Below are 19833 nucleotides of genomic sequence, written 5' to 3' on the forward strand. Positions count from 1 at the left end.
ACTTTATTTTTGGGGGGCTTCAAAATCACTGCATATGGTGACTGCAGCCATGAAATTAAAAGATGCTTGCTCCTTGGAAGCAAAGTTATGACCAACTTAGACAGCTTATTAAAAAGCAGAGACATTACTTTGCCAACAAAGGTCTGTCTAGTCAAGGCTATGGTTTTTCCAGTGGTCACGTATGGATGTGAGAGTTGGACTATAAAGAAAGCTGAGCACTGAAGAATTGATGATTTTGAACTGTGGTGTTGGAGAAGACTCTTGAGTCCCTTGGACTGCAAGGAGATCCAACCAGTCAATCCTAAATGAAATCAGTCCTAAATATTCATTGGAAGGACTGATTGTGAAGCTGAAACTCCAATACTTTGGCCATCTGATGTGAAGAGCTGACTCATTTGAAATGACCCTGATGCTGGGAAAGACTGAAGGCAGGAGGAGAAGGGGACGATGGAGGATGAGATGGTTGAATGGCATCACTGACTTAATGGACATGAGTTTGAGTAAATTCCGGGAGTTGGTGATGAACAGGGAGGCCTGGCATGCTGTAGTCCATGGGGTCGCAGAGAGTCAGATACAACTGAGCGACTGAACTGAACTGAAATAGCTTTACTGAGTGTAACTGACATACAATAAACTATGATTTTTTTAAAAGTACATGACTTGCTAAGTTTTGATATATGCCTGTGAAACATTCACTACAATCAAAGTATGAAACATCACCCCAAAAGTTTCCACATGTCCATTGGTCATCCTTCCTTCCTACTCTTCTGTGCTACTCCTAACCTGCAAGGCAACCATTCATCTGATTTCTATCACTACAGATTATGTAATAAGAGATTAGTTTTCTAGAATTTTGTATAATTGACATTACATAGTATGTAATCCTTTTTGCCTTCTTTCACCCAGTATAATTATTCCGATACTCATCCATGCAGTTCCGAGTATTAATAATTATTTTAAGGTTGAGTACTATTTCATTGTATGGATATACCATACTTCATTTATCCATTCACTTGTTGATGGATATTTGTATTAATATGCATTATTTCCAGTTTGGGGCTATTACAAATAAAGTTGTTGTGAACATGGTACATAAGTAATTATACAGACATATAATTTCATTTCTCTGGATAAAAACCCAGGAGCAGAATGACTGGATCTTACAGTAGCCATATGATAAACTTTTAAAGAAACTTCCAGACTATTTTCCAGAGTGATTTTACCATATTACATTCCCATCAACAGTATTTCCAATATTTAATTTAGCTAGTCTTTTCTTTAAATTTAGTTTTTAATTGAAGGATAATTGCTTTATAGAATTTTGTTGTTTTTTGTCAAACTTAAATATGAATCAGCCATTGGTATACATATATCCCTCCCTTTTGAACCTACCTCCATCTCCCATCCTATCCCACCCCTCTATATTGACACAGAGCCCCTGTTTGAGTTTCCTGAGCCATACAGCAAATTCCCGTTGGCTATCTATTTTACATATGGTAATGTAAGTTTCCATGTTACTCTTTCCATACATCTCACCCTCTCTTCCTCTCTCCCCATGTCCGTAAGTCTATTCTCTATGTCTGTTTCTCCACTGCTGCCCTGTAAATAAGTTCTTCAGTACCACTTTTCTAGATTCCATATATATGTTAGAATACAATATTTATCTTACTCATTCTGACTCACTTCACTCTGTAACATAGGTTCTAGGTTCATCCACCTCTTCAGAACTGACTCAAATGCATTCCTTTTTATGGCTGAGTAATATTCCATTGTGTATATATACCACAACTTCTTTATCCATTCATCTGTAGATGGACATCTAGGTTGTTTCCATGTTCTAGCTATTGTAAATAGTGCTTCAATGAACCATGGGATAATGTGTCTCTTTCAATTTTGGTTTCCTGAGGGTATATGCCTAGGAGTGGAATTGCTGGATCATATAGTGGTTTTATTCCTAGTTTTTTAAGGAATCTCCATACCGTCTTCCAGAGTGACTGTATCAATTTACATTCCCACTAACAGTGCAAGAATATTCTCTTTCTCCACACCCTCTCCAGCATTTATTGTTTTGTAGACTTTTTGATGATGGCCATTCTGACCAGTGTGAGGTGATATCTTACTGCAGTTTTGATTTGCATTTCTCTAATAATGAGTGATGTTGAGCATCTTTTCATGTGTTTGTTAGCCGTCTGTATGTCTTCTTTGGAGAAAAGTCTGTTTACATCTTTTTGATTGGGTTGTTTGTTTTTCTGGTATTGAGTTGTATGAACTGCTTGTATATTTTAGAAATTAATCCTTTGTCAGTTGTTTCACTTGCTATTATTTTCTCCTTTTCTGAGGGTTGTCTTCTCACCTTGCTTATAGTTTCCTTTGCTGTGCAAAAGCTTCTAAGTTTAACAGGTCCCACTTGTTTACTCTTGTTTTTATTTCCATTACTCTAGGAGGTGGGTCATAGAGGATCTTGCTTTGATTTATGTCGAGTGTTCTGCCTATATTTTCCACTAAGAGTTTTATAGCTTCTGGTCTTACATTTAGGTCTTTAATCCATTTTGAGTTTATCTTTGTGTATGGTGTTAGGAAGTGTTCTAATTTCATTCTTTTACATGTAGCTGTCCAGTTCTCCCAGCACCATTTATTGAAGAGGCTGTCTTTGCCCCATTGTATATTCTTGCCTCCTTTTTTGAAAATAAGGTACCCATAAGTGCATGGGTTTATTTCTGGGCTTTCTATCTTGTTCCTTGGTCTATATTTCTGTTTTTGTGCCAGTACATACCAAAGTACCAGTATGGTACTTTGTAGTATATGGTAGCTTTGTAGTATAATCTGAATTCCTCCAGCTCCATTCTTCTTTGTCAAGACTGCTTTGGCTATTCAGGGTCTTTTGTGTTTCCATATGAATTGTGAAAGTTTTTGTTCTAGTTCTGTGAAAAATGCCATTGGTGATTTGATAGGGATCCAGTTGAACCTGCAGATTGTGTTTGGTAGTATAGCCATTTTCACAATATTGATTCTTCCTTCCCAGGAACATGAAATATCTCTCCATCTGTTTATGTTGTCTTTGATTTCATTAGTGTCTTATAATTTTCTGTGTACAGTTCTTTTGTCTCCTTAGATAAGTTTATTCCTAGATATTTAATTCTTTTTTTGCAGTGGTAAATTGGGATTGATTCCTTAATTTCTTTCTGATTTTTCATTGTTAGTATATAGAAATGCAAGTCATTTCTGTATATTGATTTTGTATCTTACAATTTTGCTAAATTCACTGATAAGCTTTAGTAATTTTCTGATACTATCTTTAGGGTTTTCTATGTACAGTATCATGTCATCTGCAAACAGTGAGAGCTTTACTTCTTCTTTTCTGATCTGGATTTATTTCTTTTTCTTCTCTGATTGCTGTAGCTAGGACTTCCAGAACTATGTAGAATAATAATGGCAAAAGTGGACATCCTTGTCTTGTTCCTGATCTTAGGGGGAATTCTTTCAGTTTTTCACCATTGAGAATAATGTTTGCTGTAGGTTTATCATATATGGCCTTTACTATGTTGAGGTAGGTTCCTTCTATGCCCATTTTTTGAAGTTTTAATCATAAACGGGAGCTGAATTTGTCAAAGGCTTTTTCTGCATCTGTTGAGATTATCATATGGTTTTTATCTTTCAATTTGTTAATATGGTGTATCACATTGACTGATTTGTGTATACTGAAGAATCCTTACATTCCTGGAATAAACCCAACTTGATCATGGTGTATAAGCTTTTTGATGTGTTGCTGAATTCTGTTTGCTAAAATTTTGTCGAGGATTTTTGCATCTATGTTGATCAGTGATACTGGTCTGTAGTTTTCTTTTTTTGTGTTGTCTTTGTCTGGTTTTGGTATCAGGGTGATGGTGGCCTCATAGAGTGAATTTAGAAGTATTCCTTCCTCTGCAATTTTTTGAAAGAATTTTAGAAGGATAGGCATTAGTTCTTTTCTAAATATTTGACAGAATTCTCCTGTGAAGCCATCTGGTCATGGGCTTTTGTTTTTTGGGAGATTTTTTTTATCACAGCTTTAATTTCAGTGCTTGTAATTGGGTTGTTCATAATTTCTAATTCTTCCTGGTTCAGTCTTGGAAGATTGAACTTTTCTAAGAATCTGTCCATTTCTTCCAGGTAATCCACTTTATTGCCATATAGTTGTTCATAATAGTTTCTTACAATCCTTTGTATTTCTGCATTATCTGTTGTAACCTCTCCTTTTTCATTTCTAATTTTGTTGATTTTATTCTTCTCTTTTTCTTGATGAGTCTGGCTAAAGGCTTGTCAATTTTGTTTATCTTCTTAAAGAAACAGCTTTTAGTTTTATTAATCTTTACTATTGTTTCTTTCTTTTCTTTTTCATTTATTTCTGCTTGGATCTTTAAGATTTCTTTCCTTCTACTAATTTTGGGGGGTTTTGTTCGTCTTTTTCCAATTGTTTCAGGTGTAAAGTTCAGTTGTCTATCCAATGTTTTTCTTGTTTCTTGAGGTAGGATTGTTTTGGTATAAACTTCCCTCTTGGAACTGCTTTTGCTGCATCCCATAGGTTTTGAGTTGTCATGTTTTCATTGTCACTTGTTTCTAGAAATTTTTTTATTTCCCTTTTGATTTCTTCAGTAACCTGTTGGTTATTTAGGAATGTGTTGCTTAATCTACATGTGTTTGTGTTTCTTATAGTTTTTTCTTGTAATTGATATCTAGTCTCATAGTGTTGTGGTTAGACAAGATGCTTGATACAATTTCAATTTTCTTAAATTTACTGAGGTTTGATTTGTGACCCAAGATGTGGTCTATCCTGGAGAATATTCCATGAGCACTTAAGAAGGTGTATTCTTCTGCATTTGGATGGAATGTCCAGAAGATATCAATGACATCCATCTTATCTAATGTATCATTTAAAACTTGTGTTTCCTTATTCATTTTCTGTTTTGATGATCTGTCCATTGGTGTGACTAGGGTGTTAAAGTCTCCTACTATTATTGTGTTACTGTCAATTTCTCCTTTTATGTCTGTTAGTATTTGTCTTATGTACTGAGGTGCTCCTATGTTGGGTGCATAGATATTTACAATTGCTATGTCTTCCTCTTGGATTGACCCCTTGATCATTATGTAGTGTCCTTCCTTATCTCTTGTAATCTTCGTTATTTTAAGGTCTATTTTGTCTGATATAAGGATTGCTACTCCAGCTTTCTTTTGCTTCCCATTTGCATGGAATATATTTTCCCATCCTTATGCTTTCAGTCTATATGTGTTTTTAGGTCTGAAGTGGGTTTCTTGTGAACAACATATATATGGGTCTTGTTTTTGCATCCATTCAGCCAGTCTGTGTCTTTTGGTTGGGGCATTTAATCCATTTACATTTAAAGTAATTATTAATATATATGTTCCTATTGCCATTTTCTTAATTGTTTGGGGTTGATTTTGTAGATCTTTTTTCTTCTCTTGTATTTCTTGACTATGTAAGTCCCTTTAACATTTGTTGTAAAGCTGGTTTGGTGGTACTGAATTCTCTTAACTTTTGCTTGTCTGAAAAGCTTTTTATTTCTTCATCAATTCTGAATGAGATCCTTGCCTAATTTGGTTAGTCTTTTAAAATTTTAACCATTCTAATAGGTGTGTGACAGTGTTTCATTTTGTTTTAATTTGCATTTCCCTTATGACTCTCTCTTCACATGTTTATTTGCCATCCATATATCTTCTTCAGTGACATGTCTATTCAAATCTTTCACTCATTTGTTGTTGTTGTTGGATTATTTCTTTTATTATCAATTTTTAGCATTATGTATATATTCCAGATACAAGTTCTTTATCAGATACATGACTTGCAGATATCTTCTTCCACTATGTGGCATTCTTTTTAATTTTCTTAAGATTCTCTTTAGAAGAGAAGATGCTTCCAATTTTGATGAAGTCCAATTCATCAGTGTTTTCTTTTATGGATTTTACCTTTATTGTTGTATCTAATAGATCTTTGATTATTCCAAGGTCACAAAATGGTTTTCCTATGCTTTCTTTGTGAAGTTTTACAGTTTTAGATTTTATAGGTAGGTTTATGATCCATTTTGAGTTAATTTCTGAATAGGTGCAAGATAGAGATCAAAGTTCATTTCTGCATATGGGGATACAAATGTTCCAGCACCATTTGTTGAAAAGATTGGCTGTCCCTTTTCCACTGAATTGTCTTTGCACCTTTACTGAAAAGCAGTTTCCCATATATGCATAGGTTTATTTCTGGATTCTATCTGCTCTATTGATGTATATATCCATCTTTCTATAACAGTTAGTGATTCAGTAACTCACTGAATGCATGCATGCTCAGTGTTGTATGACTCTTTGCAATCCCTTGGACCCACCAGGCTCCTCTGTCATGGGGTTTCCCAGGCAAGAATACTGGACTGAGTTGCCATTTCCTTCTCCAGGGGATCTTCTGAACCAGGGATCAAATCATGTCTCCTTTATTGGCAGGTGGGTTCTTTACCACTGAATCACCAGGGAAGCCCTCCTTTTTAAATTAGGTGGCTTTTATTTCTTTTCACACTCCACTGTAGAAGAGAAGTGATGAGAGCAGACATCTTGTTTCTGGTTGCAATGGGCAAGCATTCAGTCTTTTACCATTAAAAATGGTGTTAGCTATTGGATTTTCACAGATTCATTAATTAGGTTGAGGGCGTCCTTTTCTATTTTAGATTGTTGAGGCTTTATCAGGAATGTATGTTGAATCTTGTCAAATACTCTTTCTATGTCTATTGAGATGATCATATGGTTTTCTTTTTCAGTTGGTAAATACAATGTATTATATTGATCTTTGGATATAAAAAACAATTTTGCATTCCTGGGATAAACTTCACTGTCATGATGAATTATTCTTTTGATATTGGTTGTACTCGATTTAGGCAGAGGAAACAGAGATCAAATTGCCTTTTCTAAATCCAACTTGAATATCTGGAATTCTTGGTTCAGGTACTGTTGAAGCCATGCTTGGAAAATTCTGAGCATTATTTTGCTAGCGTGTGAGATGAGTGCAACTGTGTGGTAGTCTGAACATTCTTTGGCATTCCTTTCTTTGGGACTGGAATGAAATGTGACCTTTCCCAGTCCTGTGGCCACCGCCGAGTTTTCCAAATTTGCTGGCATATTGAGTGCAGCACTTTAACAGCATCATCTTTTAGGATTTGAAATAGCGCAACTGGAATTGACTTACCTGGTGGCTCAGCTGGTAAAGAATCTGCCTGCAATGTGGGAGACCTGAGTTTGATCCCTGAGTTGGGTAGAGCCCCTGGAGAAAGGAACAACTACCCACTCCAGTAATCTGGCCTGGAGAATTCCATGGACTTAGATGTATAGTCCATGGGGTTCTAAAGAGTTGGACATGATGGGGCAACTTTCACTTTCAACTGGAATTCCATCACCTCCATTAGCTTTGTTAGTAGTGATGCTTCCTAAGGCCCACATGACTTTGCATTCCAGGTCTGACTCTAGGTGAGCATACCATCATGGTTATCTGGGTCATGAAGATCTTTTTTGTACAGTTCTTCTGTGTATTCTTGCCACCTCTTCTTAATATCGTCTGCTTCTCTTAGGTCCATACCGTTTCTGTCTTTTATTGTGCATACCTTTGCATAAAATGTTCCCTTGGTATCTCTAATTTTCTTGGAGAGATCTCTAGCTGAATTTAGAAAAGGCAGAGGAACCAGAGATCAAATTGCCAACATTCATTGGATCATCAAAAAAGCAAGAGTGTTCCAGAAAAATATCTACTTCTGCTTTATTGATTACGCCAAAGACTTTGACTGTGTGGATCACAATAAACTGTGGAAAATTCTGAAAGAGATGGAAATACCAGATCACCTTACCTGCCTCCTGAGAAATCGGTATGCAGGTCAAGAAGCAACAGTTAGAACTGTTAGACATGGAACAATGGATAGCTTCCAAATTGGGAAATATGTCAAGGCTGCATATTGTCACCCTGTTTATTTAACTTATATGCAGAGTACATCATGTGAAATGCCAGGCTGGATGAAGCACAAGCTGGAATCAAGATTGCAAGGAGAAATATCAATAACCTCATATATGCAGATGACACCACCCTTATGGCAGAAAGTGAAGAGGAACTGAAGAGCCTCTTGATGAAAGTGAAAGAAGAGAGTGAAAAAGTTGGCTTAAAGCTCAACAATTCAGAAAACTAAGATCATGGTATCTGGTCCTATCACTTCATGGCAAATTGAATAGGAAACAGTGGAAACAATGACAGACTTTACTTTTTTGGGCTTCAAAATCACTGCAGATAGTGACTGCAGCAATGAAATTAAAAGATGCTTGCTCCTTGGAAGAAAAGCTATGATAAACCTAGACAGCATATTAAAAAGCAGAGACATTACTTTACCAACAAAGGTCCATCTAGTCAAAGCTATGGTTTTTCCTGTAGTCATGTATGGATGTGAGAGTTGGACCATATAGAAGGCTGAGCCAAAGAATTGATGCTTTTGAACTGTGGTGTTGGAGGAGACTCCTGAGAGTCCCTTGGACTGGAAGGAGATCCAACCAGTCAATCCTAAAGGAAATCAGTCCTGAATATTCATTGGAAGAACTGATGCTAAAGCTGAAGCTCCAATACTTCAGCCACCTGATGTGAAGAACTAACTCATTTGAAAAGACCCTGATGCTGGGAAAGACTGAAGGCAGGAGGAAGAGAGGATGAGAGGATGAGATGGTTGGATGGCATCACGGATTCGATGGACATGAGTCTGAGAAAGCTCTGCAAGTTGGTGATGGACAGGGAAGCCTGGCGTGCTGCAGTCCATGGGGTCGAAAAGAGTAGGACAGGACTGAGCGACTGAACTGAACTGAACTGTACTCAATTTGTTACAACTGTGTTTAGAATTTTGGATCTATGTTCATTAGCCTATGATTTTTCTCTTCTAATGTCTGTTAGATTTAGATATCAGGGTAATGTTTTCTTCATTAGAATGAATTAGGAAATGCTCCTTTATTTTCAGTTTCTTAGAAGAATTTTGTAAAACTGGTAATATTTTTGCAATACAGGCACAGTTTAGCGGGGTGCCTCCGGCTCAGAGTCTCTCACAAGTATACCTCTTGGTGAGCCATGGCTGTAGTCCTCCAAGGGGAAAATCTGCTTCCAAGCTTATTCACATTGTCCTTAGCAGACCTCAGATGATCTATTTTCAAGCTCATTGACATGCCTGTTAGTAATCCTCAAGTCCTTGCTGACTACAGACTAGAAACATTAGTTCCTGGCCATGTAGGCCTCTCCACAGGCCAGCTCACAAAATGGAAGGTGTATTTCCTTAGAGTGTAAGAGAAAGAGTGAAAGGGATCCCATACCCTTTTTGTAACCTTATTCCAAGTGATTAATTAGCAAATCAACAAGTCCAGCCCACCCACAAGGAGAAGGGATTTCACAAGAGTGTGACAACTAGGAGGTAGGCCTTATCAGAGAACATTTTAGAGTCTGTCTACCATAGTTGTTCGTGACAGTAACTTATTATCCTTCTAATATATATAGAATCTTTAGTGATGATAGCTCTCTCTTCCTTACTTAGGTAATTAATCTTCTTTTTTTCCTGACCTGGAAGTTGGTCAATCTTATTGATCCTCATAAAGAGCTTTTGGTTTCACTGTTTTGTTTTGTTTTTTTTTTTCTGTTTTTTCTTTTATAAATGTCCACTCTAATCTTTATTATTCCTTTTCTCTGCTTATTTTGGGACTTATTCACCCTTTTTTTCTGTTCTCTAAGATAGATCTTTCTTCTTATAACATAGAGTTTACTGCTCTAATTTCCCCTAAAGTGTTACTTTAATGGCATCCAACAAATTTTGACATGTTGTGTTTTCACTTTCATTCAGTTGAAAATACTTTCTAGTTTCCTTTCTGATTTTGTCTTTGATCATGGGTCATTTTAAAGTGCTAACAAAACAGTTGGACATGACTTAGTGTTTAAACAACATTTAGTTTCCAAATATTTCAGAATATTCCAGAGATTTCTCTGTTATGGATTTCTAGTTTAATTCCATTGTGGGTCAAAGAACACACTCTTTATGATTTGAATCTTTTTAAATTTAATAAGACCTTTTCTATGGCCCAGAAGATGATTTATCTTGGTAAATGTTCCATGCATACTTGAAAAGAATGTGTATTCTGCTGCTTTTGGGTGTAGGATTATACAAATGTCAATTAGGTCCAGTTGGTTGATGGGATTGTTCAAGTCTTCTATATCTTTACTGATTTTCTCTTGTAGACTACATTTAAAAATGTTATAAAAATGCAATATCAGTGACAGAATTTGAACATTACTAAACTATTTTTATTTTATTAAAATGTTTTTCTTACTCTGGCACACACAGAATCACAGGCAGAAATTTAGAGACCACAGAAATGGAATGAAATGAGACATCTAACTGTGATGCTGCACCTCTGAACAAATTTTGCTGTTTAAGAAAGTGCTCTTGAAACTGGGTTATTTTATCTTTCCCTGTCTGACCTTGTAAGCTACTTAATTGTGAAATGTGTTTTTATTCACAGTGTCTCTTTATGCCAAGTCATGCGCCTGCTGCAGGCAGGACAGGCAACAAAACCTTCAACAGAATGAAAGAAATATAGGTGCTTCTAGCATAACACTGTTTATAAGTGTTCCTATTTTGACAGGACATATAAACGCTTCTAAAAAAACCTTGCATTCCACAAAACTGTGTATAAAAATAATGGGTTATGGGGAAAATAGTATGGGACCATAACATTTGAAACACATTTAACTTTGTAACCAGAATACTAATAAAATAATAATAATCTCAATTAAAATGTTAGTACTCAGTAGATGTCCACTACCACTTGTACCCAGGATCACAGTTGATTTTTATAGCCTTAAATCTGCAAGAGATAGGTCCTTAAGGGCATATACCTCCAATAGATAACACTGTCATCAAAATCTAATTTGAATCTATATTGTCTTCAACAGCACATTGTTTTTAAAATCAAGAGAAATGTCTTTTCCATGTCTTCATCTGCTCCCACAACTTCATCAGATAGGGTCACATTGTAAGGTAGAATACCAGTTCTTCAAGTCATTAAACCAGCCACTTCTTGCACTGCCACAATATTCTTAACTTAAGGCTTCCTTCTTTAACTTAAGAAAAATTAGCACTCAATTCTTTAAACTATTGATTTGCTGGGGGAAAAAATTATATATGAACCAATGATGTTATTTTCTTATTTGCCAACTGGGCACTAATTTGCATTACAGAAATACGTTGCAGCTGAAAACAGGATACTCCATAGTTTTCTAACCTTGAAATGTGTGATTTTCCTAGTCATTTTCTTGGCAGCAGACACTGCTGGGATTTAAATCTCCTTCCTTCCAGGATGACTGAAAGCGTATTTTGTTGTTTAGTCTCTCAGTTGTGTCTGACTCTTTTGCAACCCCATGGGTTATATGCTGCTAGTTTCCTCTGTCCGTGGAATCTCCCAGGCAAGAAAACTGGAGTGGTTTGCCATTTCCTTCTTCAGGTGATCTTCTCAACTTAAGGACTGAACCCATGTCTCCTGTACTGGCAGACAGATTCTTAACCACTGAGCCATCAGGGAGCAAAAGCATATATACTGAGCATTTATTATGTTCCTGTCTGTTCTAAGTACTGGAGACAGTGGTGAACATGACAGAGAAGGTTCCTGTGTTCGTGGGCTTTACATTCTGGTGGGTGATACAGACAATAAACAGGTAAATCGACAAATATGGTAATGTCAGAGAGTGAGACTTGCTGTGAAGAAAATAAATGAGTGATAGGATATGGCATGAGGTGTAGAGGCTGGGTGGCCATTCTGTAAAGAGGTAACCTTAGATAGGATGATCAGGGAAGTCTTCTCTGAAGAGATGACTTTTGAGCCATCTATCAGATGAGAAGGACTAGTCATGGGAAGATCTGGAGAAGACTCTCAGGCAGTGGGAACAGTAAAGGGACAGCAAGTCAAAGGTCTTAAGATGAGAGCAGGCTTAGTGTATCTAAGGAATAGAGTGAAAAGTGGCTGGGGAAGCTTCAGGGGTACCCCCAGGGCTGAGTGCCATGCCTCATGGCCATGCTGAAGTTGACCCAGCAGATCAAGCCACTTCTGCCTAACAGTTTCATATCCTCCATGCCTCAGATAGCCAGAGGTGCCCCAAACACCTATAGACAAATCCAACTAAATGACCCTCATCTGAGTGCCAAGCCCAGGCAATAGAGCAGAACACACTGATTACCACAAAATGTCAGGCTGATATGGAGCCAGATGAGTTTGGCATCTCTGAGGGAGTTGCTGAAATCTGACAACAGGATCCAACCAGAAATGGCCTGTGGGCCAGGAAGAGAGGGCTGGAGCAAGGCTTCTCGGGAGGCAGCCTGGGACAGCTGGAGCAGAATGATGGTGCAGAACGGGAGACATGGGGTGGGTCCTGAGGGAATGACTGGATGGCAGTGAAGGAAAGACTCTTCAAGTCCCTTTTGTCAGTCTTGGGTGCCATACACACTTACCCGGATGAACCGGTGACTTTCCAATTAGTCACAATTGTCTAGCAGAATAGCCAGGAGCAGGGCTTCACTATTTTTGCAGAATCTTAGCTTACCCAGACTGGTTCCAATTCTGCTGCCATAAACTTTAATGTTGTTTTGGAATATTTCTCTACATGATCTCTGTTTTTAATACAAATACATCTTCTCAGAAGGATCTCACCTTCCTTCATGAAGAGAAACTTTTCATTCACTGTTTTGATATTGTAGTTAGCACAATACTGGGAAGATCTTTCACCTTCTCAAGATGGATCTGTACTGCAAGGCCAGGCCTCCGTCAGGGGGAGTGTCTCACATAGCTTAATGCTGCAGTAGGACACAAGCTTTTCTGACACCAGCCAGCAGTTCATGGTGCCAAAATGACACCAACACTCTGGGTTTTATGTTTCAGGTGATGAAAGATGAGAAACTAGGCATGCTGCTTACCTGTTCTTCCTGCAGCGAATTGTGAAGCCAAGAAAGAAGGCTATGAGGAGAAGTCCACAGCTTAGGAAAGTCCAAACAATACCCAAAAGGGCAGGAGACAATGAAGAAATGGTCTTACTGCTGTGGTGGGAAGAGGTCTGAGAACAGAATGAAGAGAAGCTGTTAGAAATGAAGCTCTTCTATAGGTCAAACATGAACTGCCCCCATTACCTCCAGAGTTGGGACACAGGTGTCCTGCATAAACATCTACCCCTCCCCCCTCCACCACCACTATCATTAACAACAATAACAACAACAACATGTATATCTAAGCAGCAGCCCTGACACCCCATGGCTGCTCACTTACAATTGTAGTTCTGCAGAGATCATGAAGGGGTCTACGTTCCAGCTCCTGACCAGAAAAACCGTCACACAATTCAGAGCAGTTTATTTCAGGCTCCATGTCATCATATGCCCCTCTTGGTATGTGCCTATTCACAGTCTTGGTGACCCACTGGTAGGTAACCAGCAGATCTTTGACTAAAACACAACAGCAACTCAAATCTTTCCTTCAGAGGCGCCATTTTGGAGCTGGATCCTGGCTCAGAATCTGGGATGAACAATCCATTCAGGTGGAAGCACAGAGTTATTTCACTAGGCTCCTACATCAGACACCTTCCAGGCTCTCCTGGTCCCTTGCTGCCAGTGCAGACCACATGAGTGAAGAGTGGACATCTTAGTAACCATTAGGTCACACAAAGCGATGATTCTAGCTTGCCACCAGATGGCAGTCACTGCTCCAAGTACTCTCACACAGGTCCTGAAGGAAAGGAAAGCAATTAAACCTGTTAATAAATAAATGTTTTATTTACATACATATAATTTACTCAAATAAACACATAAATATATGTAAATGGATTATTACAGAGGTTTTAAAATATTTTATACATTTAACTATAATAGCTATATTTTTATTAGATATAGTTATGTATAATACATTCTTATATATAACAAAGGTTTAGGCAAGTGAGCGAGTGAAAGTCACTCAGCTGTGTCTGACTCTGCAACCCCATGGACTGTAGCCTACCAGGCTCCTCTGTCCATGGCATTTCCCAGGCAAGAATACTGGAGTGGGTGGCCATCCCCTTCTCCAGGGAATCTTCCTGATCCAGGGATTGAACCTGGGTCTCCTGCATTGCAGACAGTTTCTTCACCGTCTGAGCCACCAGGGAAGCATATTTTTATTTTCCATAATTATACATAATACATCCTTATATACAACAAAAGTTTAAAATACAATATATATTTAAATAAATATATTTCAAAACCTCTTTAATAAACAATACTTTTAAAACAAAGATAAAGCACATCTAACAATTTATAGATATAAAGCTCTACAGTCCCTCTTCAGATCCTTTCATGGCCCAGCACCACAAAAATTTTAGTTTACATAGGTGAGCACATCTTTCTTTTTTTCCCTACTAGGAACGCCCCCTGGCCTTCCAAGATCTTTCTATGCACCTCAGGGATTAAGCTCTGTCTGGTCCTGGCTGACAGTGGGCTCAGCTGCCCCATAGTGTCTACACACATTGTCTGTTGGTTGGTCCTGTGATGATCTATTCACTCAGCGAATGGAGGAGCATTCTGTCTAGTAAGATGAAATCTCAGAAGGATATGCAAACTCTTTATCGAGTTTTTTACTCATTTGTTTTTAAAACTGTCAGACTACTAGAAAGGCTACTCAGGTAGTAGGGAGAGAAACTGAGGGTTCTAAAAATTCCCACAGAGTGAGCGAGTACCCATCTTTTCTCAGAAGATGACTACAATTTGAACACTGTGATCTAAAAACAAGCTCTACCTTGCAGAACAAAAGTAGAAATGCAGAGAGGCTCAAATTAATCCCAGCAGAAAAGGCAGACATGTCCCCAATTCTTTAAAGCACCTATCTCTTAAGAAAAACAGATTTGAAATTTTACCAGTGGGAATTTTAAAGAGGATGCCACTTCTGGTTTGTGTTTCTGGGACAGCTTAGCACATTTTTCTTTCACTATGGAGGAAAATTGGAAGAGGAAAAAATATCAATTATTTCAATAGCCACTGAATATAGGACTTGTGTTTAAGACAGAATAATAGTGACAGGTGTAGAATGCCATCTTTGGATTCTGCATACTTAGACATGAACAATATAGCACCAGGTGCTGCCCATATATTGGCCTCTCATATATTCCTGAATTATTTACCAGGCTCATTACAATGAAATCCCAAGAGAACTAAAAGCCACTACCTCCTGTCAAGACATTTAAATTCTTGTGCAGACTGGTCAGATTACTGAATGGAAAATTAAGAAGTATATATAAAAACATGACTGCTGCTGCTAAGTCGCCTCAGTCGTGTCTGACTCTGTGTGACCCCATAGATGGCAGCCCACTAGGATCCCCCGTCCCTGGGATTCTCCAGGCAAGAACACTGGAGTGGGTTGCCATTTCCTTCTCCAAAAACATGACTATTTGCATCTTAATTTAGTTGAAATTTTAACCTGAAATTTTAATTTTAATTAATTAAAATTTAATTGTCTTTTAATTGAAAAGACATTTTTTTTTCTTTTTCTTAAAAGCTAGACATCCCCTACTATGTCTTCTAGCATAGAGCAATATTAGAAGCCACAGGAAAGACTATACTGCATGATGGATTAAAAGAGACATTTTTCCTATATCACCCTTTTAATCATACTTGCAAATAAGTACACTTATATTTGAACCTTAACATTATTATGTTATAATAAGGTTATAATGTTAATAACCTTAACATTATTAAGTCCTTGTTTGTGTATCCTTATATCATATAGACGTGTGTTTATACATAAAACCTCATTTTGCTCTTGCAACTGTGTCATGTGAAGTAAACAAGACCATTCCTCATTTTCACAAAAGGAAACTTAAGAGCAGAAAAGTGGAGAAACTTGCTCCAAATCTGCAGAGATAGGACTCAAATCTGGTGTTTACGTTGCAAGGTCAGTGTCCTTCTGGTATACACCCTGGATGGGGCAGACATCCTGGACTGAGCTCACCCAAGAGGACACCAATGTCCTATTAAGTTTCTTCATGTTTAGTTCCTAGAGTCTCATATCTATGGGTTCTCTGGAGTGTGGCGCACGACAGCATGTGTATACCAGTGACTCTCAACTAGGGCAATTTTGTACCTTCAGAGGACATCTGGCAGATGTGCTTGTCAAAACAGAGGAGGGTGGAAGCCAAGGAGGCTGCTAAACATCCTACAATTCACAGAATGGTCCAAATAACAAAGACTAATCTATTCTCAAATGTCAATAATGCTAAGGTAGAGAAACCATGGTCAACACTGTGGATCTCAGAAGGAATAACAACCTTAAGCCCAAATCATCCTTGGGAGATTTTGTGAACATGATGGAATTGTCCATTTGAACAGATTTCTGAGTACATTCTAAAGGTCACTTGTGGACAGACTAACACAATGGTATGGAAATTTGAGTGCTGGGCCCCCCTACAATCAATGGCTACCCAGTGTCGGAGCTTTATAAACCATGATACTAGGCTCCACCACGGGGCAGGCTTTCAACTTCAATATTAGCACACATTCACAAAGATTCATACATGAGGAGCTGGTGAAACAGTGAATGGCTTAGTCACTGAAAGAAGAGAGTTGAATGATTTCAAAAACGTATTGAGTGATTGGGAAAGTGGGTGGGAAGTGGTATGTCAGAGGGGATAACAGTAAGGCATCTGACCATAAAACAGATAAAGAATCCAAGGCACAAAGAGAAAAGTGTGCCAGGCTCCTCCAAGAACAACCCCCTTCCCTGCCTCTCCCACTAAGTCTATAGAGGTAAACTGTCTCGTTCACAGACAGTAGCAGATCCAAGACCATGGCAGGACTTTCAATTTACTTGACAGAATGTAGAATCCTGCCCAGTCATTAGGAAAAAAGACACTGCATCAGCTATGCTGCTCCCAAGAGCAAGACAGTGCTTTATAGGTTTACAACTCTCAACCGCTCCCACATGTGTGTGTATTAGTCACTCAGACATCCCCAACTCTTTGAGACCCCATGGACTGTAGCCCACCAGGCTCCTCTGTCCATGGGATTCTCCAGGCAGGAATACTGAAGTGGGTTGCCATTTCCTTCTCCACAACAGTCCCCATATCTTTCCACAAAAATCTGCCCTATCCTTTTACACATAATTTCTGGCTATTGAAAAACTAGTCCTACAATTATTGTCCTTTAAAAAGTTGTTTTGCAGTTGGTAGAACTTCTGCTTCTGTTCATGAAGCATTAACTGCTATTGGAATTGCCTTCCTGCTATAACCAACTCAAAAACCAGACAAAATATCCGAAAAGCTCTTTTCAGATACTGGATAACAAATTTCACAGGACTTTGGAAAACAAATGAGGTGAACCTACAATTGACTGACAGAAAACGAAATATAAATAAACATTATCCCAATGACTATAACTGACCCCAAGTTACTGCCTGAAGGAAGTTTCCAGGCCAGGGTACAAGAAGGGATACTCAAAGAGAGCCTAGAAGTCTTGCTAAGGTAAGGAGAATAGACTGGAGTTATGGACATCAAGGCAAACAAACTTGTGAGGCCGAGTAACAAAGAAGAGGGAGATACCAAGAAAGAGAGTGCTTTGGAAATCTGCTGGGGACCCTCTCAGTCTTTTTCTGAGTACTGATCTAGTGAGAGGAAACTATCTGAAGTGAAAGAAATAACCACTGATAGACAATAGCTGAACAATTCCTGGAGTTCACACATGGTTGAAAATACTTTGTGTTCCCACCAACCAGAGTGGACAGATCTCATGATACACAGGATATTAGAAAGAATTCTCAGGAAAAAATGGAACAAATAAACCCTAGACTAGAAAGTACTCTAGACCTTCCCTCATAATGTTTAAAAGTAAGTCTTAAAAAGGATCAAATTTATCTACAAAAAACTTAACTGCAATCTAGAACAAAACCCAATGCTCATTAAAGGACTACAACAAGATCCAGCACTCAATAGCATAAAACTCAAAATGTCCATCATCAGTAAAAAATTACCAGGCATGCAAAGAAGAAAAAGGAAAAAAAACCTATAACAATACATTTTAAAAAGTTTAATAAAAACATACAGGAATAATAGAAATTATATAATTGGCACACAAGGACCTTAAAGCAACTATTATAAATATGCTCAAAGACATAGAACACAACATAAACAAAATGAAAAGAGAAATGGAGAATATAAAAAATAGCCAAATAGGATTCTAGAGATTAAAACACAATTGTAAAACTGAAAATACAGTAGATTAGACACTGAAAAAATAAAACACTGCTTAGCTTAAAAACAAAAGAAATTATCCAAAATGAGGTATATAATTGATAAATATGGAGGTAGCCTCAGTGACATACTGAACAATAGAAAGTGGTATAACATACATGTAATTGGAGCTCTGGGAAAAAAAGAGGGGAAATATTTGAAAGCAATAATGACCACACTTTTTAAACATTTAATGAAAAGGGTAAACCTACAGATTCAAGAAGCTCAACCAAACTCAGGCAGAAGAAACACTGAAACACCCAAACACACATACCCCAAGACACATTACAATGAAATTACTGAAAACCAATGATAAAGATAAAAATCTCTGATTCAGACAGATTTTGTATAGAGGAACAACAGTAATGCTTACAACAGATTTCTAATTTGAAATTATGTAAACCAGAAAAGAGTGGAATGACAAAAGTCAATCCAGAATACAATACCCAGTGAAAATGTCTTCAGGAAATCAAGGTAAAATAAAGATATTTTCAGAAAAAGAAAGTCTGAGTGACATGCACTACAAGAAATGTTACAGGAAGTCCTTCAGGCCGAAGGAAAATGATACCACATGCAAATCTGGAATAAAGGGTGCTGGAAATGGTGAGTGTATGGGCAAATAAAAAAGAATTGTGTTTCTTAATTTTTTAAGTTATGCTAATAAAGATGTGCCTATTAGAAAAACACACACATACCAAATTCTTTACACTCATTATCAATCACCTATACTGCTACTGCTACTGCTACTGCCAAGTCACTTCAGTCGTGTCGGACTCTGTGCGACCCCATAGACGGCAGCCCACCAGGCTCCCCCGTCCCTGGGATTCTCCAGGCAAGAACACTGGAGTGGGTTGCCATTTCCTTATCCAATGCATGAAAGTGAAAAGTGAAAGTGAAGTCGCTCAGTCATGTCTGACTCTTAGCGACCCCATGGACCGCAGCCCACCAGGCTCCTCCATCCATGGGATTTTCCAGGCAAGAGTACCAGAGTGGGGTGCCATTGCTTTCTCTGATAAGGGGATGATGAATACATAAGTGCTGAACTTCATGGTTACACATTCCCTTTTCCTCCAAAACTCCACTGCTTCCAATATCCATTCACTTAATAAATCTTTTAAGAGTACTAACAACATGACTGGCACCATTCTAGGCTCCTGAATACACTGGTGAACAAAAAAAAAGATCCCTACCTTTAAAGAATTTATATTACAATAGGGGAATCAAACAGTAATCAGTGGACATAATACATACATACATAGAATTTAGAAGATATTAAGGACAATGGAGGAAAAGGCAGACCTGGGCAAGAGTGTTTGGGAATGCCAGAGGAAGAGTTACACCATTTTAAATGAGAATATCAGGTTTGGCTACATAAACCTAAAAAAATTAAAGTCTAATTCTATTGTGAAAATTATGAGAGCTTTCCATGTTAACCTCCCTCTTGTTATTGCAGGGAATGAGTGGTTTTGAGGATAAAAGAATGGCTCTATGCAGAGTCATCCAATAATGATCAGTTA

General features: G+C 37.9%; 1 protein-coding gene across 2 annotated transcripts in view; it reads right to left on the reverse strand.

The window, feature by feature from the left end:
* GPR156 (G protein-coupled receptor 156) overlaps positions 1-19833 on the reverse strand; it is a 108741-nt gene that overhangs the window by 67064 nt on the left and 21844 nt on the right. Inside the window, exons 2-4 of one of the 2 annotated variants that reach the window (XM_070788556.1) lie at positions 14954-15024; positions 13345-13797; positions 12999-13135 (exon numbers count right to left, since the gene is read on the reverse strand). In XM_070788556.1, the coding sequence (XP_070644657.1) occupies positions 12999-13135; positions 13345-13440 (233 nt within the window). In that variant the 5' untranslated portion in view covers positions 13441-13797; positions 14954-15024. The remainder of the gene's footprint in view (positions 1-12998; positions 13136-13344; positions 13798-14953; positions 15025-19833) is intronic. The other variant, XM_019987379.2, reaches the window with a different exon arrangement.

The sequence above is a fragment of the Bos indicus genome, chromosome 1, assembly GCF_029378745.1.
Source record: "Bos indicus isolate NIAB-ARS_2022 breed Sahiwal x Tharparkar chromosome 1, NIAB-ARS_B.indTharparkar_mat_pri_1.0, whole genome shotgun sequence".
Lineage (NCBI taxonomy): Eukaryota > Metazoa > Chordata > Mammalia > Artiodactyla > Bovidae > Bos > Bos indicus.